The sequence below is a fragment of the Nannobrachium achirus genome, assembly GCF_963921795.1.
Source record: "Nannobrachium achirus genome assembly, chromosome: 16".
NCBI lineage: Eukaryota > Metazoa > Chordata > Actinopteri > Myctophiformes > Myctophidae > Nannobrachium > Nannobrachium achirus.
In genome coordinates this window covers 58,463,627-58,488,852 of record NC_137823.1, presented here as the reverse complement: position 1 = coordinate 58,488,852, position 25,226 = coordinate 58,463,627, and the positions used below count along the sequence as shown (strand labels likewise).

General features: G+C 42.6%; 1 protein-coding gene across 1 annotated transcript in view; it reads left to right on the top strand.

Moving 5' to 3' along the window:
- The window catches only part of LOC308300657 (uridine-cytidine kinase-like 1), a gene marked incomplete at its 5' end in the record, with an annotated part of 79,264 nt that extends 54,413 nt beyond the window's left edge, over positions 1-24,851 (top strand). Inside the window, 8 exons of the mRNA XM_080744537.1 lie at positions 3,060-3,076; positions 7,083-7,181; positions 7,972-8,065; positions 9,367-9,429; positions 14,181-14,303; positions 15,075-15,182; positions 19,575-19,731; positions 22,880-24,851. Of these exons, the coding sequence (XP_080600663.1) occupies positions 3,060-3,076; positions 7,083-7,181; positions 7,972-8,065; positions 9,367-9,429; positions 14,181-14,303; positions 15,075-15,182; positions 19,575-19,731; positions 22,880-22,956 (738 nt within the window). The 3' untranslated portion in view covers positions 22,957-24,851. The remainder of the gene's footprint in view (positions 1-3,059; positions 3,077-7,082; positions 7,182-7,971; positions 8,066-9,366; positions 9,430-14,180; positions 14,304-15,074; positions 15,183-19,574; positions 19,732-22,879) is intronic.
- Between the last annotated feature and the right edge of the window lie 375 nt (positions 24,852-25,226).

Sequence of the window (25,226 nt, the reverse complement as noted above, 5' to 3'; positions counted from 1 at the left end):
ACACACACACACACACACACACACACACACACACTCTCATGCATACATGCACACAGCACACCAAGCATGACATGTTGTCATGCTCCTGCTAAAGGCCTGTCAGTCACAACTTCCATCTCACTCACTCAAATCCCTTCATCTCTGTGTGTGTGTGTGTGTGTGTGTGTGTGTGTGTGTGTGTGTGTGTGTGTGTGTGTGTGTGTGTGTGTGTGTGCGTGTGCGTGTGACACTGGTCTATGGAATGGAGAGTATGTTCAGTTGTAATTTACTGTGATAACAAGATAGAGACAGGAGAATCGTTTTTTTTTACGTTGTCGTGTGTAGGATTTTCTCTCCACGTAGTGTGGAGACTGAAGAGCCAGGGCTGACAAGCAGGACATGAGCCAGACTCAAACAAACACTGATTTTATATCTCCAAAACCGTTCGTTTTCTATTTATCATTTTTAAAACGATTGAAACTAGTGAAAACAGCCGATCTTGTGTGCTTGTAGATCTGCTGACCTATTTGTATCTGCTGACAGTCTTGTATGATGAAGCAGGGCTTTACTGTACTTTATGAAAAAACATACACATTTGAAACTTGGGGATACGAGGTTGGAGATACGAGGTTTCTGCCCGACAGTGACGATATACTGTATATTTTTTTTATCTTCTTTTCTTTTTTACATGATACTGATACAAACGGTGCCGGTCGGAGGATATGTTTTCACCCACGTTCTGTTTTGTTTGTCTGTTGGTAAAATATACCTTGAGAAATGGTAGCCCGGATTTTCATGAAACATGGTGGGATGATCATCAGACCTACTGTAACTGTATGATTATTTGGGGTTTAAAAGGTTCGAGTTAAAGGCGGGGTTCTCACGTATTGGGTCATGATGAAATTACTGGAAATATTTTGAAATTAGATTTATTTTTTTTCAGTACTGGAAAAGTTTGGGAATTGATCAAGGCTATGCATTGTTTTTGGCTATTGACGTTCTAAAACATGTATAAAATTGCACAAGATATGTAACAAGTAGTTTTTCGCCAAACAGTCGTGATTGCAGCCTACCGTAAAGGTATGTGACGAAAACACTCATTGTATCACCATTCTATGCTTTATGTTTGCTGCACTGCCTTTCTTTGGGCGTTGCACATAGGAGTAAGAGGCTCGTTATTGGGCTGAATAGTTGTTATATAGGCCTGGAAATTGGGTTAAATATTCTGGAAAGGTTTTGGAAATTCATTGGTTACAATGTGTGGGAACCCTGTAAAGGTCTTTATCAAGATCAATACTGAGGACAAATGCTGGTTGATAGTCGGCTGCCCCAAAGAGATTATTACGTTTTGGGTTGAAAAGGTCTACTCTAGATCAGGGGTTCCCAAACTGTTTTGTCTCAGGGCACCCCATAAATATATTTTTTTAATCCGAGACACCCCTACATTATAATTTTCACTCCCAGCACCTTATATTTATAGCATATCGTCGTTGTCGGGTGGAAACCTTTTATGTCCAAAACCGTTCGTTTTGTATTTATCATAGATAAAATGTACTAAACTAGTGAAAACAGCAGATCTACAAGCACACAACGCCTCACCCCTGGACTGCCATCGCGGCACCCCAGGGTGCCCCGTCACCCACTTTGAAAACCCCTGCTCTAGATCAAGGGCAAAATGACAATCATTATTAACATACCTCAGGTAGATCTATCTTCCCAATTGCATCGTGTTGGCAGGGGTATACTATGCACTCTACTGAGCTCAATCTTTATAGTTTATGGCAAGTGAACATAGAGCCGCCAAGAAGATGGGATTTCTACCTATGGCCAGATATAAATAGACTCCCACATTTTATGCCTTTTTACTACTAAGGCAATATGCAAAATGTTAAATTGAATGCCTGTGGTGCTCACTGGCCCTTGTTATTGAACTAGTGTCGTAACGTAGACCAACGCGTGCTCACAGTCTGTACCCTGCATCTCAATGAGCTGACGGGTTCCTGGGTGTCGTAACGTAGACCAACGCGTGCTCACAGTCTGTACCCTGCATCCCAATGAGCTGACGGGTTTCTGGGCGTCGTAACGTAGACCAACGCGCGCTCACAGTCTGTACCCTGCATCCCAATGAGCTGCCGGGTTCCTAGGCCGTTGTTTCTCTTTTTATTATTCTTGAATGTTACGTGAGTAACACTTTTGTTTTCTGTGGGGAAATGGTAAAATTACCATTGAACACTTTTTCAAGAAGTGGAGGTTCTGGAGTCCCAAGTCAGGATTTAATTGAAAATAAATCAATCTTATTAAAACCGTGAAAGCATCGGTATCATTTTCGATTTTAGCTAAAAACGTAAAAGCAGTAGTATATTTTTTTATTTTAGCTACAACAGTATATCGTCGTTGTCGGGTGGAAACCTATGTCCAAAACCGTTCATTTTGTATAATCATCTAAAAAATTAACTAACTATAGTGAAAACAGCCGATCTACAAGCACACAACGCCTGGCATTGTGACGTGTTGTGTACTTGTAGATCTGCTGTTTTCACTAGTTTTGTGTGACGGTCTTGTATGATGAAAGCAGGGCTTTGCTTCACTAAAAAACGTACACATTTGAAACTTGGAGAAGAGGGTTTGGGCTGAAAAATAGATGAACAATGAATAATGTAAATTGAATGTACATTTTTGTTTAACACAAATCTTCTCTTCTGGGGGGTCCCTGGCACAAAACACTTGCAGATGGGGGGAAGGGGAGGAGGCGCTGCCAAATACATCATCATTTTGGGGGTCCTTGGTACGAAAAAGTTTGAGAACTACTGATTTAGAAGTCATTTGTGGAATGGGGCCTCAGGTCTCAATGGGTTACGGAAGTTTTCTCTGTGGGTGGCGTGGCGGTGAGGTTTCATTGGAATGGCTCGTTTGATTTTTGAGTTGTGACTTGTGTTTGTTTTTTAATTTCTCTCACTCCGTGTGTGTGTGTGCGTGTGCGTGTGTGTGTGTGTGTGTGTGTGTGCGTGTGTGTGTGTGTGTGTGTGTGTGTGTGTGTGTGTTCCCCCTGACTGGCTGAATTCTGTATGACCCTCCCTCAGCGTGAGATCACAGTGAGGTACGACTGCCCCGCCCCCTGGCCCTCCTCTTCTCCCACTCTCCTGCTCCTCTGTGCTCCTCCTCTTGGTGGCGCTGTCACTCACGCTCTCTTTTCAGAAGGTTTTGGCAGCGGCAAAGACAAAATGAAATACCAACCAACGCGCAACTGCTTTCACGCAGTGGCAGCAGTTGTTCTCAACGACGGTCGGCTCAAAGCCACCAAGCTAATAAATGACACATACTTCTAGGGCTGTCACGATTGTGACATTTTACATGACGATTAATTGTCACTCAAATAATTGCGATTAACGATTTAATTGTGTATTTGTCGTTGACACTTACATTTCTGTTTGGCTTTGAAGTTGCACATGGCAGATATGACACATAACTTAAATATACAAATAAATTACTGACACATTTTATACTTAAAAAAGAACATTGATAGTGGAAATAGCCGATTTACAAGCTCACAGCGTGTCGCATCGCGACGCGCTGTGAGCTTGTAGATTGGCTATTTGCACTACTTTTTTAAAGTGTTTTTAACTATATTAACACTCCTCAACATGGAAAAGATTATGACGCTCATGCAAAATAATTGCGATTAGACGATTATGTAATAATTGTGACAGCCCTACGATACTTCAAGTTATTATTGAGCAGCAACCCTGCCAGAAACTCCTACACACTCCTCCTGCATCTTTTGGGTCATAAAGACACACTGTTTTGAGATTATGTGATTCTGTCACATATCGTGCAACACGTTCCAATATCCCTTTGCCTTGAGACACGTTTCTGTCAGATTTCCTTTTGTCTTTGCTGTTGGCTGTTTGCTGATCAAGTCACCACCGGCTGGAAGCTGACGTTTAGCCAACACGTTTATTTCCAGTGATGTGAAGTTGGAAGTGAAGTTCTGTAGCACGCTGAGCTCCAGAAATAACCTCACATCATTTTCTCTGATGCTTTATAATATGAGGGGCCCATCACAGCTCTGTCCTCCTCTTAGAGGACCAGCCAGGCCTAAGAGATGACCAGACAGCTCTGTCCTACTCTTAGAGGACCAGCCAGGCCTAAGAGATGACCAGACAGCTCTGTCCTCTTAGAGGACCAGACAGGGGCCATTTTCTCACAACCAAGTCGGCATGTATCTGTGCTGTGAACCTTTGGTGAAAAACATACAGTAATCCTGGTCTCTATACTGCCTCCCCCTGGCCAGCCGGGGCGCCTGATGGAGGGGAAAGGAACTGGTTGGAATAACGTGGTCATTCCATGTGCTACGTCCAACCAGGGAAGCTTCCCCCCCTGTCAGGTGATAAGAAACGGCCTGCTCACTCCTCATGTACCGAAGGAAGCATGAGCTCAGTTCGAGGGTCCTCCGCAGGTTGGCAGAGGGAGAGCAGCGGCCAGGATTACAGCTCAGGCAATTTGTACTGGGAGAAAAATGGGTTACAAAAACGTGGGATTAAAAATTATCATTTAAAAAAAAAATAGTTGGAAGTTTGAAGAGTTTGCAAATCCACTTTTGACACTAGCTTTGGGTGTAGGATTGGTTAGGTGGGATTAATGGTTGTGAAAATGGCGCCCGCTGTGCTCTCTCAGGTGAGTTTGGTTGGTGGATCCATCCCATCATGCTCCAGTGATTTGGGCCCCGTAGCGATGTCGAGCGGCTGCTCACGTTCCATGTTTCTAACCGTCTTGTCTTCTTTCTCTCTCCTACTCCTTCTGTTTGTCTTTTTATTCCCTCTCTCTCTGGTCGCATCTTCTCCTCCCTTGGCTTGGTTCTTTGTTCTCTCATCTCTTCTTCTTCGCCTCGCCCAATGAATATCTGTCAACCTGTCCTCCAGAGGAAGCAACGCTGGCTTATGTGAGGATCACCCCTGCCTGCATCTCCTCCTCCATTTTGTAGTCTCAAAAGCATGTCTAATTTTTATTTTAGTAGAATATGAGATTCCAGAGCTATTTTCCCCATATATGGATGTTATCGTGATAACATTGCATATACAGTACAGTACAGTACAGTACAGTACAGTACGTACACAACAACGACTAAATTAAACAAACCTTTTCCTAATAATGGGTGCTAAGAGGTATTTCCAACATGAATCTGCTTTGCATCTTGGTTTTGGTAATGGGATTTCATGATATTTTGAAGGCGATGGTAATCACTGTGTTGTCTGAATTCATGACTTTTCAAACTAACCCTACACTGGCAACAACAAAACAGGGCATTCAGCTAGTATGCAGTTATTATTAAAACAAACTAATGTACAATAGTTTACACTCACAGCATCAGAAGTGTTTATTCAGAAGTGTGATATTCACATGATCTTTCCTCATTCCTTCATTATTTCAATTACATTATCAACAATTGAATCTGATATGGGACCAGAGAAGCCACTTGAAATCTGAACCTCATAAAAATATATGACAGACAGTAAGTACACTAATAAAATCTAGAAACCGTGGCCCTTGTAACTTCCCAACTCGGTTGGTTGCAAGTGGCTATTAACCATAGCATCACTGTCGGGCAGATACCTTGTATCTCCAAGTCTCAAATTTGTACATTTTTCCGTAAAGTAAAGACAAAATGAAAAGTGGGAGCAGTTGTTCTCAACTATTGCACAAAACTAGAGAAAATAGCTGATCTACAAGCACACAACGCCTCGCATCGCCATCGTCTATTTTCACTAGTTTAGATCATTTTTAAAACGATAAATACAAAACTAACAGTTTTGGACATACAAGGTTTCCACCCGACAACAATGATATTCAACTCTGCAGCCACAGTGTAAATGGTTGATGGTAAAACGCCACCATATCCCTGTGTTGTTGTTGCCAGGTCATCCAAACAACTTCCCCACACACTCTTCCTCACTATTGTTTGAAGGTGAGAAAGGTAAAACAACCGACTGTTTTACTTTTTCACCTTCACTTTTCATTTCCTTCGTTGTTCACGCAATCATGAGTCCTGAAGAATTGACTTAACTTCCCTGCATCCCACCCACAGTAAGCACATTTTAAGTTTTGCATTGGTGTGGAAAAGTCTTGGAAGGCCTCATGATTGAAGAGTCCAGATTTTGTCCACGGCTGTGATCAACAACAACAGCCCCGTGGAACAGGACTGTCCCCACCTGAGTTTGTCATACAAATACTGCTGGCTGGGTCTCGAGACTTTTTGAGACAGTTGTCATTAACCCATTCAGAACAGGTACACTATATTGTGTATCATTATTTTATGCTTTAACTATTGAAAAATAGCAGATATACAAGCTCACAGCGCGGCACCGAGTGCCACGCTGCAAGCTTGTAGATCTGCTATTTTTGAAAAATCGTGAAAATTTGAATTTTGACCCGATTCTATAAGTGTCTTTTGAATCCTTCTAAGATTTTTAGAAAAACCCATGTTTCTACGTCAGCAATCTGGCCAGCCATCGTCAAAGAAAAGGTCCTTTTCACTTAACTGGAGCTCAGTTAGTCTGTTCTTGAGAGACTACTGTGTCAGTGGTTCTCGAACTTTTTCATGTGAAGGACCCCCAAAATTATATTTATTTGGCCACGGACCCCCATCTCAAAATATCTAGTTCCAGGGACCACCCAGAAGCAAAATTTGAGTTACAAACGTTAGCTTTGAAAATACATATATTCAAAGATTTGCACACATTTTCACGACTTTTTCAAAAATGGCAGATCTATCTGCTATTTTTCACTGGTTAAAGCATTCAATAATTCTAACCTTGAATGGGTTAAAAATCTTTAGAATTGATTGAGCTCCTGGGATACTTTGGTTATCAAATCTCAGGCACATTTCCAAATAGTGACAGACATTGCACTGTTTGATAAAAGGCAATTATGCGACGAAGTCGGTATGTTGAGTCAAAGATCTCATTTAGTGGGGGCAGACCTACAGTAGTGTGCCATGATGTCAAGCACTCATGATCATCACCACGTGTGTGTGTGTGTGTGTGTGTGTGTGTGTGTGTGTGTGTGTGCGTGTGTGTGCGCTTGCGTGCGTGCGTGCGTGCGTGCAGGTCAGCATTGGCCTCGGCCCACCAAGACCAGCCCTTACCCAAGACCCTCAGCGTCATAGGGAACACACCACAGGTCCGCGGCCTGCACACCATCATCAGGTGAGCGCAATTTCTATCTTTACCTCTCTTTATTTTATCATTTTTTCCAACCCTATCCTCATGTTTAAAACCAAGATAATAAATAAATACAAAACACTATAAAAATATTGCAATATAAGTAACAAATTATAAAGAAAAATAGATATAAAAAATTATGATAAGTTAATATGAAAATATCTTAAAATATATACTAATGCATTTATTATAAAACAGTAATAAATGCATAAACTTAAAATAACATTGGTACAATAGTGGGTCAGAGTCTTATTGATGCACATGTATATACTGCATATACATGTGCATTGTATGTATGTTTTGTGTAAGTGTATTTATCATATGGCATTGTGTCTATTTATTATTTATAACTATTTAAGTGGCAGAGTTTGGTGTTAAATCGTGGCTATATTTCCATATCGCCACATGATATAGCGCCAAACTGAACTGTTTTGTTCTTCATTTTTTGGACTAAAAAAATCAAATGGAATTACTAAAAGTTTTGTTTCTGTTTTTCAGTTTTGTAAATTCAAATAACATTAACATAACATTTGATATTTTAATTTAAATGGGGTAGGCAATATAAGCTACGGCTTCCGCCTATACCTTTTTGGACCTTTTTGGACTGTTTTGAATGTGCTAATAACTACTGTATGCATTGTATCAACTGTCTGAAATGGTACCAAAATAAACTAACCTAAACCTAAACCTAAACCATGTACTCGGGGGGTGTGTGTGTGTGTGTGTGTGTGTGTGTGTGTGTGTGTGTGTGTGTGTGTGCGCGCCCTTCATGCAGGAACAAGGAGACAAACCGTGATGAGTTCATCTTCTACTCCAAGAGGTTGATGAGGCTGCTGATAGAACACGCCCTCTCCTTCCTGCCACTCAAGGTGTGTGTGTACAGCAGGGGTTTTCAAAGTGGGTGACGGGGCACCCTGGGGTGCCGTGACAGCAGTCCAGGGGTGCCGCGAGATCATTTGATAATATTTGGAATTTATTTGGACACTTGAAAAAATATTATTTAGTATAATTTTAAACTTGAAGTACAAAGTTATTTTCAGTCAGTTCTAACCAAAATGGCTATTATCTCAATGTTTTCCTCACGACATAATCACTAAAATATCGTCACTGTCGGGCAGAAACCTTGTTTCTCCAAGTTTCAAATGTGTACGTCTTTTGCCCTGCTTCATCATACAAGACCGTCGCACAAAACTAGTGAAAACAGCCGATCTACAAGCACACAACGCCTCGCGATGTTGTGTGCTTGTAGATCTGCTGTTTTCACTAGTTTAGTACATTTTATAGATGATAAATACAAAACGAACGGTTTTGGAAATACAAGGTTTCCACCCGACAACGACGATATGCTATAAATATAAGGTGCTGGGAGTGAAAATTATAATGTAGGGGTGCCTCGGATTAAAAACAAAATGTATGGGGTGCCCTGAGACAAAAAAGTTTGGGAACCCCTGGTGTACAGTGTGCTCAGATGTGTGCGTGTGTGTCAAGTAGGGCTGTCACAATTATTACATAATAATCGTCTAATCGCAATTATTTGACATAATCGTGATAATTTTTCATAATCGTCTTAATCGTTTCCATGTTTGAAAAATGTTCATATATTTCTTTCGAGTCGAAAATAGTGGAAATAGCCGATCTACAAGCTCACAACGCGTCCCATCGCGACGCGTTGTGAGCTTGTAGATCGGCTATTTCCACTATCGATGTTCTTTTTTAAGTATAAGGTTGTCAAATATGTCAGTAGTTTCTTTGTATATTTAGGTTATGTGTCATATCTGCCAGGTGCAACTTCAAAGCCTAAAAGCCAAACAGAAATGTAATTGTCAGCGACAGAAACACAATTAAATCGTTAATCGCAATTATTTGAGTGACAAATCATGTGACAAAAAAAGTGACAAATCATCACGTGACAAATAATCGCCATGTAAAATGTCATAATCGTGACAGCCCTAGTGTCAAGTAGAACAGAGAAGTTGTGAAAATAGCACACAGAAAAAAAAGGGAAAAAAAGGATAATTGCTTCATTGAATATCTAAATATTCAATCAAGCAACTTAAAAAATGTCTGGTCCATTGATTGATTTTTACTTTTATTAGACATGCAAATGGCGGCCCGGCAAATGCAAATCTACTAACGTACATCTCCTGGTTTGTCCCTTCTCTCCCTGCAGTCTGTGTTGGTGGAGACACCCCAGGGTGCCATCTACGAGGGCAAGAGGCTCAGCGGAAAACGAGTACGTCCACTTTAGTCACATCTTCCTATTGTTCTAACGTCATCAAGAAGACCATGTTGGTTTGCAGGCTGCAGCTTTGCCATCATAAAACCTCGAGTCCATATCGAATCTGAAAGCATCTGCACTTAAAGGTGTATTCAGTGATAATGAAAGTGGCCGGGGGTCATCTTGTACCTTACTGGCCTTACAGTGAGGAAATGTTTAGTTTTTTTTATAGATTTGTTACACCATTATAATGTTCTCGTTTTGATCATTAGACCCAATCACTGAATATCGGTAGGCCTACCTCTCCAGCTTCAGGATATGTATGATACTGATTTACTATGAGACTGTGACATTTTATGAGTTCAGTAGTTTACAATCTAGGCATTTAGCAGACGTTCTTAATTCAGAGCGACTGTGGTTCTCAAAACCTTTATTTTGACCATCATAACTAAACATCATAACATAACTACGGCCATACTCTACCCTGATTGGTTGAGGACTGGCTGGCCACCTCTGAAAACCGAATCTAGCTATGCTCGTAACACGGGCCATGGTGGAAGTCCTTATATGTTATATCAGCACACATTCTAGTGATGAGAATGAATGGAAAATTTGCCAATTATATTTTTATTTGAATGAAATACAATCACTGAATATACCTTTAAATGTGATGTCCCTGTGGAGGTGTTTAAATCCAAGGTCTAAGCAAGCCTCAGAAATTACATGACAAATTCAGTAAAGCACTTGGTTTGTAATGTGAGACGAGCCTCATCGCAACTTCAGAACGTCTTGAGTTTGGTTCCTGCACGCCACTGTGGATTCCCTCCCTGGTTGCTGGTAGGGGAGGGCAATCTGTCGTTGCACTAGTGACTCCTACGGCAGGGGTCTTCAGGGGGTCCGGGACCCCTAGGGGGTCCTCAGTGTTACCATAGGGGGCCCTCCAAATCTTTGTGTGATAGAAACCTTTTTTTCTCCTTTTTTATATTAACCACTTGAACCCTATGTCCTTATTCTGAGGACTTTTGCCAAAAAAAGCAGATCTACAAGCGCACAACGCCTCGCAGCGCAGAGAGGCTTACTGGTACCATGCGACGTAAGCACTGCTCACTTCGCACAGGTGCGATTTTTGGAGCGGTGAACACACACACACACACACACACACACACACACACACACACACACACACACACAGGATATAGCTGCTCAAATTCACCACTTCGAACTGATGGTTTGATTGCCAGACCCATGAAATGGGTAGGCCTACATAAGCAAATGTCGGTCTGTCTGTCCGGGTTTTCTATATAAAGGGTATATATGATGATGACATGATGATGACATGCCTACAAAAGGCATGATGTCATAAATGATGATGACAGACAGGGGGTCTGGCACAACCAGGTTGACCTGGTCTTGTTTTATTTTCTATGGTGTTTTATTATTTGACCAAAAACATGAAACCTTGAAACAATAGGAAAAAGGAGCTCAAGCTTCTTCTTCTTCTTCTTCTTCTTCTTCTTTCCTTGCGGCTGCAAATGTACGCATTGGGTACAGGAGATCCTTCTTCTGCTGTTTCTTGGTTCTGAGGCTGGCCTCCTTGGGGCTGAGCTGACGGCACAGAGCTCTGGTTTTGTGGGGCCTCAGATCCAGTGGTTTGTACTTCTTGCCCTTGTAGAACGTCCTGAGTGCCTCTCTCTCTTTCTGGTTGATGACAGTCAGGACTGCGGCAATAGATTTGCGGACAACGCCGTACTTAGAGAGTTTGGAGGCGGCGCCGCCGGTCACTTTGGCCACACCAAGCTGGCCAAGCTCATTCTTCAGGTCGTCCAGCTGTTTTGACAGCTCTGGTTGGCTCTTGGCTCTCAGACCTTTGGCTTTGATCGTAGACATGATGTTCCTTGACGGTGCCCTGTGTGAATATAGCCTTGAGAAGTCGTGGGTGATAGACAAGACCGACGCTGCCCCGTTCGCATCAGTCATTTATAATGATATATTTGTCAATGACGTATCATATTGATCACACGCAACTCCAAATTAGTGCAAGATTTCATGATGATCACATCATCATTATAAATAATGTTAAAAATCAAACCTCGGTTCGAAGTGAAGCGGTGAACCTTTATTCTATGTGTTCTAGAGCTATGAAATCTGTGTTCTAGATCTATACATTCTGTGTTCCAGATCTAGACTTTCTATGTGCTTTAGTTCTATATTTTTATGAATTCTGAATGAATGAATGATTTTGTCTGGAGGGCCAAATTGTCATGTGAAGCTTGACCAATCCTCAATTCTGCATGCACGGGACATGTACGGGACAGACAAAGCCACTCCTTGGAAGCGGCTTTCACCGCTTCAAAAAACTAGCCTGTAGTTTTAAGTTGAAAGGCCTAGTAGTGTGGCTATGATTACGAGGCCTTCATTCCACTTCCACTGTCCAATGCTGAAGACACATCCATCAAAATGACATCATGATGACCAGGCAGTCTGACAAATGGTAATGGTGCGTGTTACTAAAACGCCTTGTCTTCATGGGCATTTCCTCTCCTATCTGGTACTGTTAGACTGATGAAAAGAAAACTCTTCTTCACTCTGTTAAAAGTGGCTTCAGGCAGTGAGTGGAGTCCCCCTGCAAATTGGAGAGCTGTTTCATGGACATGCATGCTGTAGATCTGTAGTTGATGTCATTTGAATGTTTCTTCAGAATAGGGATGCTAGGATTTAAGTGGTTAACATGTGACTTGTGTGGAGGGGGTGTTTTATGCTATGAGCCAGCAGAGTGTGCAAGTACTGCGTTTGGTGATTTTGTATGTGGCGTGTCTGTTTGCGTAAATGTCTGCGTAGCCAATCAGTGACCAGTATTCTTGGAGACGTCACCATCAACAGCCAATGAGGGACCAGCATTCTTTGTGACGTTACCATCAACAAGTGCGACCTGATATAAATAACAGGGCACGCTCCGCTGGTGCACCAGTCTGCCATACATGGACACCACGAGTGCACAAGGTGCAAGGTGGCACCTCCGCAGAGTGCAGTCTAGTTTTTGTTGTTTTAGTTTGACCCCCCTTTGTTGCCAATTTGATTCATTATTATTTATTTATTTTATTATACATTTTTATTAGATTTTATAAAAGACAATACAACAACAAGACATAACAAGACAAGACAAGACACACATTATAAACAACAAGAGTAGTAACCTGTCATACAAAAAGTACAAAAGTCCAATTTATTAAAAAAAAACTTGGAGCAATTACTTGAAAAATCACACCCGTGTGAAGTGGAGCTGTGTGTGTGTGTGTGTGTGTGTGTGTGTGTGTGTGTGTGTGTGTGTGTGTGTGTGTGTGTGTGTGTGTGTGTGTGTGTGTGTGTGTGTGTGTGTGTGTGTGTGTGTGTGTGTGTAGATCATGTGTACCGATTTTTGTGACATTTGAAGAAAATATGTAGGAAAAGGAGCAAAAAGTGTGTTTTGGAGAAAATTCAAGATGGCGGAAAATCTATCCTGGCGCAAATGGGCGTGGCCTATATGGGGAGATGCGTCTTGACCCAAGGAATCCAGGGAAAAAAGAATTTTAATTTTCCGATCTACGGTTCAAGAGTTACGGGGCAAAACGTAAAGTGGGCCGTTATAGCGCCACCATGAGGCCGAGTGATGTAATTATTTTTCGATTCATTCTTAAAATCATTATGAATCTCCTCTCCGAGGTTTGAAACTGTAGCTCCTATGGTTTACGAGAGAAAAATACTTGAAAGTGATTTCTTGCATTGTCCCATTATAAGTCAATGGGGACAATTAAGCGTCGTTTTTTGCCGATTACGTCGGCATGGTAAGGCGGATCGGAACGAAAGGTAATAGAACACCATTCCCGGCCGAGCCGCACATTTTGATGTATATATTGCGCGAGTGGCGTAAATGGTGCGGCACTAGTTACGCGCCGAAGTCAGGCTACATACACACAGACACACAGACAGACACACACACACACACACACACACACAGACCCACACAGCCACGTATAGGGAGCTGCACACAGCTCCAAAAAGTACTTGGAACAATTATAGTCTATATACTGTATAAAGGTTATGCAATATATTAATATCATCATATGCAGTCATAAAGAGTCGAGAGGACTCGCAATAGGACCCCGGATGTATTTGTATGTTACAAGACTGTCCTATCTGTGGCAACGCTGCCTCTCCAAGTGTATTAGTGATACAAACTCATTAAGCCATTTGGTGAAACTTGGAATTTGATTCATTATTATGCCAATTAATTTCTCCCCACACACATTTCTGTGTGTTGTCACTGTTGTGCTCCTCAGCTGCCAGTGAGGAGCCCCCACCTGGAGGACACAGCACCTCCGTCCCACTCCTGGCTTCACCTTGCACTCTCTGCTTCCCTCCCCCGAACACGAGCTCCTTCGCTTATATGGGCTTCTTAAGCCGTGACATCATTTTGTACGTGCCAAGCAGATTTATTGTCAATATGGGCAGTGCTGTGTCCCTCGCTATTTCAACAGATCCCAGACCAAAATAACGACTAAAGTATATTTCTACCACTTTCCTGTCAACAAGAAAGAGAAGAACAATTAGCTTATAGTAAAAAGATTCATGGGCGCTGGTGCCTCTTGGCAAAAATGTGTCAGACTTAACTCATTGACTGAGTTTTTTTTTTTCTTCAAAAATGTTTTTTGGACCTCAAAAATACTCTCTCCTGTGTGAGTGCGTGTGCGTGCGCGTGTGTGTGTGTGTGCGTGTGCATGTGTGTGCAGATCACAGGTGTGTCCATCCTGAGGGCAGGGGAGACCATGGAGCAGGCTCTGATGGCCGTCTGTAAAGACATCCGTCTGGGGAAGATCCTCATCCAGACCAACCACGACACTGGAGAACCTGAGGTACTACTGACTGTGTCCACACAACACAAGTATGTTAATACATACCTTGTGTTGTGGCAGTAGTACCTTGTGGCATTTTGTTTTTTATTCATACGGATTACAGGCGGAGCGCGGACCGCGTGGACTAAAAGCGAAAATGAAACTATCTTTTACTTTTCCCACCGCGTCGCACCGACTCGCCCGTTGTGCCCCGTCGCCGATTTTATAACCTTTTCTGTCAAGTCTTGTCACTAAAACCTGTATATATCAGCACTCAATCGCTGCGATTTCAGACGTGAGTTAATCACTGTACACGATCTGATTACCCGTCTCCGTCTCTCTTCTGGTTTGTTCACACACAGCAGCAGTCTGTGTCTTAAAAGCCCATGTAGCTACCGTTACTATGGTAACCCGACAGTGCAGATCTAAAAGCTCAGAACGCGTCGCGGATGCGACGTGTTGTGAGCTTGTAGATCTGCTCCTTTCAAAGCCAAAACTGCTGTGCTGTACGGGGAAGTATAACTCGGGCAGTCAGGCTGTGGAGAGGCGACTTTTGGGAAGACGGTTGCAATATTTTGGCTTATCGCCGAACCTTAATTAATAGATACGGGGGTGCGGTAATTACCGCAATACCGGCGGTAAATGGGAGGACGGTAACCGCGATAACAAAATGTTGATACCGAGCCACCCCTACTGAGGAATATACTCTGTAGTACTCTCCAGTCACCTCTTTTTGGATAGGATCTCAGCAAAAAATACCTTTGACTTTTCCCTGTTGTGTCTTTGCTCCAGCTCCACTACCTGCGTCTGCCAAAGGACATCAGTGAAGACTACGTCATTCTGATGGACAGCACCGTGTCCACTGGAGCAGCTGCTCTCATGGCTGTCAGGGTGTTGCTGGTAGGTTTTAAACTGCTCTACATCTACAGTACTTATTTTGAAATTAGAAAAATATTTTTCCAGTACTGGAAAAGTTTTAGAATTGATCAAGGGTCCTGGAAAAAATAGCTATGCATTGTAATTGGTTATTGATTTTGTTAATACCTCTGAACTGCGCAGCGTCGCATAGCGGTATCGACGCACGTTACGTGCCGCGTGGTAACCCCAACTGGATGACGCCGCCGGTGTGGGTTAGTTCATTGAAAATAAGGGGGCCGTATGTTTTGACGGCCGCTTCCGCTCCGCGTCCGGTGTGTGTTTCGCTTTAGTCTTCTGAAATAGTTTTAGTCTAGTCTAGTCTCATCAACAAAATATCAAAATCTTGTAGTTCTTTTAGTCTAAGTCGACAAAATGAACACTGCTTTAGACCTCCCAGCAGTGTCTACCAGTAGACATTAGTTTGACACACCTTTGGCCTGTGGTTGTCAACCTGGGGTCAAGGTTATTATAGTAAACGAACTAAAAAACGAAAACTAGAATGGAAAAACATTTTAGTTAACTGAAATAAAAATAAAAACTAAGCTTTTTAAAAAAACGAAAACTAACTGAAACGATATTGTGTGTTTAGAAAACTAACTAAAATAAACTAAAATTATAGAATAAAAAACACCAGTTGGTGAGGTCAAAGAGAGAAGTTGTATGTCTCAACATTCCTGCCACTCTCAACAATATGATGTTTTGTTGACTTTCTTTATTAGACAATACTTTTTCCGGAGCTTTTTTAATCTCACCCCTGACAAATACCCCATATTACGTAAAAGACTAAAACTAACACTAAAACTAATAAAAACTAAACTAAAACTAAGCATTTTCAAAAAAATAAAAACGAAACGAAACTAGCAACCTCACTTTAAAAACGAATTAAAACTAAACTGTAATTGAAAACAAACCTCAAAACTAATAAAAATAAAAACTAATGGAAAAATCCCAAACTTGCCAGGAGTCATCCAGGGTGCTTACCGCGGTACAAAAGGGCTTAAGGAATACAGTGTTCCTCCTCAAGCGTTACGTCCTGCTGGAGAAGCTCCTCGCCGGCAGGTGAAAAGAGGCAGCAGGAGATGCTATTCCATCGCTAGGACCAAGCAGTCCCAAGACCAACCAGTAGGGGTCATCAGTGACACAATTACATACTGTGTGTGTGTGTGTGTGTGGGGAAAACAGGGCCATGGCATAATGATTTAGTCCCTCGGACTAAATTAGGAGTAGGTACTGTAGGTATATCATGCATCTTAACGCAACTCGTGAGCTTGTACATCGGCAAGTTTCACTATTTTCCCTTTTTTATTTTATTTTTTATTTTTTTACATTTTCCGAAACTTATTTTACAATCGATTTAATAAATTACTGTTGCACCGATACATTACATTACAAAAAGGGGGGGGGGGGGGAGAGTATGTGTCTGTGCTTGACAGGTAAGACAGGGGTCTTCAACAGGGGGTCCGGGACCCCTAGGGGGTCCTCTGATTTTTATATTAACCACTATTTATATTAAACACTTAAGCCACAGAGGCGAGCTTGTAGATCGGCTATTTTTGGCAAAGACGTTTGGCATAGAGGGGGAAAAAGAGCAGACTAAGTACAGAGTGAAATGTCAAGTTAAGTATTGACGGCTCAAGTGGTTAAATATCTGAAAACACACATTGACATGAATCCAAAATATGATTGTGCTGTCAAACAATGAAACTATATGGAATCTATGAAAAAGTTGTGGGGGTCCCTGCTTCATCTCTCTCTCAACTAAGGGGTCCTTGGCCTGAAAACATTGAAGACCCCTGCGGTAAGGATAAGCCATAGGCCTGTCAGCATGTGTCCAAACTACAAGCACTACCGCACAAGTGAAGAGTATGGGATTTTCTGTGCTGGGCAGTGGAGAGTCTTGTATCGTACCGATAACACTGGGCTTGTGGGCAATTGGATGCAATCATTGTCAACCAAAGCAACAGTGCACACCTGCAATGTCAAATAACTGTCTGGCCTAAAAGATAAGAGGAAGATAGACTGATGGAACCGGTAAGGAGAAGGAGAAAGGGCTTGGGGGTTGAGAGATAAAGAGACAATGTCCAGGCAGGCACTTGGGAATCTAGATATGGCTAGAGAAAAGAGATGCTGTAAAACAATCCTTTATGTCTACACAGTAATGGAGCGGTTCAGTCGTCTTTGGAGCGGCTGGTAATCACTGTTACAGGAGGGTTTGAAAAGATAGAAAGGTTCATAAGAATCCTAGACTGCAAAGATGCCGTAGTTTAAAAGAGAATTCCGGACTCTTGAGTTTGTTTGTTTTTCTTTTCACTTTTTTCTTTTTCATATCTTGTTGTCCATTCGCCAAAACCCGACCACAGCTCCAGACCAGAGAGTGCTTGGTACTTGGTTACAATGCAAATCCGCTTATCTCTCTCTCTCGAAAATCTTTTTTTTTTTCTATAAATGTCTGTCGTACATAGTGAGAGTAGTCCCTCCGCAGTGTCATTTTCACGGGGCTCTCCAATTAATTATTTTCTCGTCTCGTAAAGACTTCCGGGTGCCCACTGGGTCAATAACACCCAGTACGCACCCCGGCTGCGCATCTCAGCTTCTAAACAATCATGGCAGCGCTCAGTGGGAAATTACACTGTGTAGCGACTAGTGGCATTACGTACGACAGACATTTACAGAGAACAAGAGAACAACACCAACTAAAGGTAAGAAAACCTTCTAGGCCGGAATTCTCCTTTAACACAATTATTGATTAATACCAGGGGTTTCAGTGTGACCCACAATTCCAAGCGGTTCTGACTTCAAACCTTCATCCTGTGTGAACGGTAGGCATTGGCTGCAATGTGAGAGTCATTTGCCAGGGCGCAAAGTCCAGTCAGATTCCAACGGCTCAGGGGCCATTCAATATTTACTCTACTGTTTTTGGTCCTCATGCAGGGTTTTTAGGCCTTCAGAGAATGTTCCTTATCAGCGTTCACTGCTGACTGTCAGGACAACTACAGTGAACACTGGCAGAGATGAACTGGATAGCTGGAATCTTTGCTCACTGCCTGAGTTGAAAATATGATATCTCCAGTTTGCTTGGATATAGCAAAGTATTCTTAAAGTAAAGCAGAAGGCGAGTAAAGATAAAAAGAAAAACATTATCAATCTCCAGGGGGATATTTGGGTTGATGTGTCGGCCTGCATGTGTGGAATTAGGAGATGATAATCATGCAAGTGGACTAAAAATGAAATCTGAAAACACTTTCATAGTTGCATTAAACTGGATTTTGCAGGCCATAGTCTGTGTCTGTAAAGTAAACAATACTAAAAGCAATGGACAGCTTTCTTTCCTTCTAGGCCAAACCAACAGTTTCTCAGTCCAATGCAGAGGTTCCCTAAACTTCTTTTTTTTTTTTTATTAATTTTTATCCCACGATTTTGCAACCCATCTTTTCACCCAGTGCCAATTGCCTATATAATCCTGGCCTCTGCTCTCCCTTTGCCGCACCTGGGGAGACAACGGACTGACCTCATGCTTCCTTCTATGCATGAGGAGCCCAAGTTGCTTCTTTTCACCTGACAGTGGGGATTTCCCCGGGATGGGTGTAGCGCGTGGAAGGAACACGTTATTCCAACCAGTTCCTTTCCCCTCCATCAAGCGCCCCGGCTGGCCAGGGGGAGGCAGTATAGAGACCAGGATTACTGCATGTTTTTGTGAGGGTATCAACCCTAGGAGACACGGGAAGAACATGCAAACTCCACACAGAAAGGCCCTATCTTCCCAAACTTCTTAGCCCGTGACCCAAAAATAAATGTGAATTTTGCCTGGGACCCAAAGTAAAAAAAAAACACTTCCCATTTTCTTCTCCTACAAATAAAAAAGAACAAAATACGTTTTTTTTTCTCGAGTCGTGGCCCACAAATGGGTCCCGACCCATGATTTGGGACACAGTGCTGTAATTAGGGCTGTCACAATAATGACATTTTACATGACGATTAATTGTCACTCAAATAATTGCGATTAACAATTTAATTGCGTATTTGTTGTTGACAATTACATTTCTGTTTGGCTTTTAGGCTTTGAAGTTGCACATGGCAGACATGACACAACCTAAATATACAAAGAAATTACTGACACATTTGACAATTTTATACTTAATAAAGAACATTGATAGTGGAAACAGCCGATCTAAAAGATCAGTGAGCTTGTAGATCTGCTATTTCCACTACTTTTTGAAAGTGTTTGAAACTATATTAACATTTCTCAACATGGAAACGATTGACGATTATGCAAAATAATTGCGATTACCTCAAATAATTGCGATTAGACGATTATGTAATAATTGTGACAGCCTTAGCTGTAACGCCTCCATGTGTGTCCCTGTGTGCCACCAGGACCATGACGTACCAGAGGACAAGATCTTCCTGCTGTCTCTGCTGATGGCTGAGATGGGCGTCCACTCTGTGGCCTACGCCTTCCCCAAGGTCCGCATCATCACTACTGCTGTGGACAAGGACGTCAACGACCAGTTCCACATCATCCCAGGCATCGGTGAGAAAGGCACAGTCTTTTGTTTCCTCTTATATATTAGGGATGGGTGTTTTCTCGTAAACATGTACTCTTGGTGTGTTGAGCAGTTAAATGCGGTTAAGCATTAGCCTGGAACCAGACCAATCCCCCTGGGCTAGGAGACACGGGGAGAACATGCAAACTCCACGCAGAAAGGCCCTTTCGCCAACCCCACCTAGGGTGTGGGCGCTGATGACGCGGAGGAGGGAACACGCCCGTGGCACCGAGTGCCGCGCTGTGAGCTTGTAGATCTGCTATTTTTTTTAAATCGTGAAAATTAGAATTTTGACCCGATTCTATAAGTGTCTTTTGAATCCTTCTAAGGTTTTTTGAAAAACCTATGTTTCTATGTCAGCAATCTGGCCAGCCATCGTCAAAGAAAAGGTCCTTTTCACTTAACTGGAGCTCAGTTAGTCTGTTCTTGAGAGACTACTATGTCAGTGGTGCTCAAACCTTTTCATGTGAAGGACCCCAAAATGATATGTATTTCGCCACGGAGCCCCATCTCAAAATATTTAGTTCCAGGGACCACCCAGAAGCAAAATTTGCTTCTGGGTGGTCGCTTTGAAAATAAATACATATTAGTGATGCGCGGATAGGCTTCTGAAGTCATCCGAATCCATCCACGCAAATTCATTATCCGCCCATTATCCAACCGCATTAATTATATCATCCAATTTATAAATCCGCACCATCCTCATCCGCAACTTCAAAAGTATTATTATTATTATTACCCTTATTATTAGGCTAATATTATTTTCTGGTAGGCTATTCCCTGTTAGTTTAGTTGTGCGATCACAGAAATGCATTGATCTAGCCTACGGAATGTCTCCGTTCGTCTTTTTTTCTTTCTTTTTTTTTTTTTTTTTTGGAGTCGGTGCTGCGCGTCGATGCAGACAGACATGCAGGCAGACAGACAGAGTCAGACACACGAGAGAAAGAGAGAGCGAGGGAGAGAGCGAAAGAGAGGAACAAACACAACTTAGTGGGAAGTTTAACTTACCTACTGTACAGTACTTTACAATATGGACTATGGACCTGAGAGAGATTCACTTTTTAGCGCAGCGACCAGAGGTAATGAGTGCGTGCCGTGATGCCGTTTAAGTGGACACAGCTGTTTAGTGTTATCGTGGACTGCACATTGCCTCATGAAAAATGATGGTTACTTTACAAATTATACAAAATAGCCCTTACCCGTTCAAAGATATGAGCTCCGAAATGATGTGCAGTGTGTGGGTTATGGGATGTGTGCACTGTGCACACAGTTTATGAGGGATGGAAAGTAACTTTAACTGTGTTTGCATGATAATATGTAGGAGCATCAATGTAAGAAATACCCGTTTCGTTTAATGGCTACAGAGATACTGTGTCCCCCCCCCCCCCCCACCACCCCCAACCCCCGCCCGCCCACCCACCCGCCTGCACACACACACACACACACACACACACACACACACACACACACACACACACACACACACACACACACACACACACACACACACAGAGAGAGAGCTGGTTAAACATGTTGCCTCATGCTAGATGCAGAATAGATAGTAGATACACCATAAAAATGCTAATATACAGCATACGATTTGTGAAAGTGACAAACAGGCTTCACAGTTATGTCAGGTGTGTTCATATGCTAATGGTGATGCGATTTCAGATCAATTGCTCCAGCCACTGAGGAGAAACGCTGTTTCAGACAGACAGACAGACAGACAGACAGACAGACACTCACTCACTCAGACAGACATTCGCAAAATTATAGTATAGATAACACACACTAACACAGACACAAGCATACCTAGACTTCGCTTTTTATTGATAGATATATTAGGCCATAATTTATTTCCTGCATTATTTCATCCGCGGATATCCGAAATTAATTAATAATTATATTTGATTGATCCAAATCCGACTGTACCGCGGATCACCGCGGTCCACCGCGGCTAAAACCGCTATCCGCGCATCTCTAATACATATATTCAAAGATTTGCACACATTTTCCCGACTTTTTCAAAAATAGCAGATCTACAAGCTCGCAGCGCGGCACTCCCTTGCATCCCACTACTCATCTCTCATTCTGCTGTCATACACAGACGATCCGATGACGCTGGGCTGACAGGCTCATCTGTGGCTCCGGCGGGTGCGTTGTCAGGTCACACAGAGCGAGAGAGAGGCGTGTGCGTTGTCAGGTCACACAGAGCGAGGACAGCTGCTGCTTGTCTGGGTGCCCAGCGAGGCGCGCGTGTTATAAATTATATTAGAATTAGCAAGCTGTTCCGTCGTGTAAATGTGTAGACGGACGTCAGTGCTCGGCAGCAAACATTGTTCCTTAATCACACTGACTTCGTGATAGGGCATGATTTTATTATATCACAATATTGTTAATATCGAGGTATTTGGTAAAAAAAAAAAGATAATATTTGATTTTGTCCATATCGCCAAGACGCAGGGGTGAACCAAAAGGTGATAGATAGCTGGTAGAGGGCTGGTAGCTTGTAGAAACTGGGTTTTTAGCAGGCTTGCCAACACTCCTGGATTTGCCAGGAGTCTCCTGGACTTTGACCCCATCTCCTGCCATGCTCCTGGATTGACATTCCTCCTGGATTTGGTATCAAACTCCCAAAATTCACCAGAACACAGGAAATTACATCCGCTATGTTAAACTGTTTCTGGGGGAGGACCCCCAGACCCCCTGCTTTAGGGGTGGGGGCAATGCATGCAAGATCATACAGATATTCACTAATGATGAGTAATGACTTAAAGATGTCTTACTTTGCTTCAGTCAGCAAATCTGTACACATTTTAAGACTGAAATTGTACCCATGCTAGCAAAGCAAGCCTGATAAAAGTATCAAACATGCACGAAATTCAACAGAACACAGGAAAATATACATGTTTTTTGGGGGAGGACCCCCAGACCTCCGCTCACCCCCAAACAAAGAAATCTCCTGGATTCTGACAGTCCAATGTTTGCAACCCTGGTTTTTGGTCTGTACTGTACTGTACTGTACATAACCAATGTTCTCTTGTTTAATTCCACCTCATGAGCTGTGTACTGTACTGTACTGTATATTCTCCTCCTCTCATCTGCTCGTGCTCTCTCTCTCTCTCTAACCTCCAGGAAACTTTGGAGACCGCTACTTTGGGACAGACGCCCCCTCGGACTGGTACGAAAGTGACGACGGGATGGAATACTGAAGAGGGAAGAGAAGGGAAGCATGAGCCTAAATGTAATGAACGCTATAAAACGGACTTGGACTGGCCTTAATGTCCAGTGTTGCATTGGTCTGGTCACGTGTGTACATGCCGTGCCGTATCTTTTCTGAGCAGGGTCACGCACGCCTCTCACGCACACAGACAAACAACCCCCAAGTTCACACCTCGAAGTTTACAAACGCTTTAGTGTAGAGAGCCTATATGTGTATGTTAAGCAACGTGTGCGTGAGTCGCGTGACGTCATTAAATCGAGCGCCGTCCACCCAAACATTGAATCACCAATGCAACACTGGCCTTGTCCCCCCTCTAATCTGTTCTCTCTCTCTATTCCTGCCTAACCTTTGGGGTTGACGGCATACAAAATAGGTGCAGACACCAATCAGCTGGATGGCGAAATAACTTTTAGGTTACTCAGTTTAATGTCTCCATTCAAGCCATCCAGAGTTCACTGGATAAGTCTATTAAAAAGCGACGAGGAATGGATTTTCCCATTTTGGAATGTGTCGAACATTCACAGGGATCTGCTTTCGAGCAACTAACATGACAGCCGTCCCGTTGACATCAGCGTGGACTGGATTGTTGTTTCCATTCACGTCGTGAAAGTGAATGGATTGAAATGCTATCCGTCTGCTATCAATCCTCCTGAGAAGGTCATGTGACGTTGTTAGCAAAGCTTCGTGAGCTGTGATGTCTATTGCAAGGGTCTTCAACAAGGGGCCCGGGACCCCTAGGGGGTCCTCAGTGTTACTACAGAACTTTAGCCAAAAATAGCCGATCTACAAGCTCACAACGCCTCGCAGCGGCTATTTTCGGCAACAAGCTTTGGTGTAGAGGGGGAAAAAGAGCGGACGAAGTACAGGGTGAAAGGTCAAGTTTTATAAGTATTGACTGTTCAAGTGGTTAAAAATCTGAAAACACAAATGGGCATGAATCCAAAATACACTGATGATTGTGCCGTCAACCGATGAAACTATATGGAATCTATGGGGGTCCCTGCTTCATCTCTCTCTCAACTAAAGGGGTCCTTGGCCTGAAAACGTTGAAGACCCCTGGTCTATTGGCATAGCTCAGAAGTACTCAGTACTTATGTTGGCTGGGCCTCCTAGACGGCTTCACAATGAAAACTGACATTTTTTATTTGAAGTCAACAGCAATGGGAATCATGCAAAACAGCAGCCAAGCTGCTGATTAAATACTTGATGATGGTGATGATAATGACAATGACAGTGACAGTGACGTCACTAATAGGCCCCATCGTACACTCGGTGCCAAACAGCGCAAAGCGCATAATAACAGATCAATTATTGTGATTGATTATGCTTGGACGGGTAATGGGCCTAAATAAATACATTGCATGACAAGTGCTCACGGTAATCATTAATTTGTTAAGATTCCATTTATAAAATAGAATACTCCTGCTATGCTATTCAGTCAGCTTCCTGGACTTGTGTTATTGGCAGGACATTAGACAGTATTTCTTTACATAATCGTTACATAGTGAAATGAACAAAAAACTGGGAAGCATTCAACTAAACTCTGGAGCGTCTAAATAACAACACCTCCAGTTTTGCTGCCTTATGCTGCTAAAAGAAAGGAATGTTTGTCTCGTTGCTTCTGCTTTGGTAAAGACTGATCTTTTTTCTGTTTTCAACTGAGTTCAGAAATATGCAGAGGCATGTACTGTATCCGGCTATGTGACAGGCATTGTTCCATTTTACATTAATCACAAAGTATAGTAGAGTAAATGCAACCAATAAGTTGCCACATCATATCGTCACTGTCGGGCAGAAACCTCGTATCTCCACGTTTCAAATGTGCGTACGTTTTTTCGCAAAGTAAAGCCCCGCCTCATCCTACAAGGCCGTCGCACAAATGTAGTGAGAACAGCAGATCTACAAGCACACAACGCCTCGCGGTGCGAGGCTTGTGTGCTTGTAGATCGGCTGTTTTCACTAGTTAAGTAACGTTTTTTTGACGATGAATACAATACGAACAGTTTTGGACATACAAGGTTTCCATCCGACAACGACGATATAATATTGGGGTTTCCTGGTAGCAGCTGTGATGTGTGCTCATTATGAGCAGGTGTATATTAACATTGTCACAGCTGTCACAGCCTGATCACAAGAGCTGCTTGTTACTTTGAACTCATTGTGAAACAACTACAAGTTCAAGGGGACTAGAGTGTGCTTTCATCCTAGAGGGCTCTGGGAAATACTACACGAGTTAAAAAAAAAAAGAAAAACCTGCGA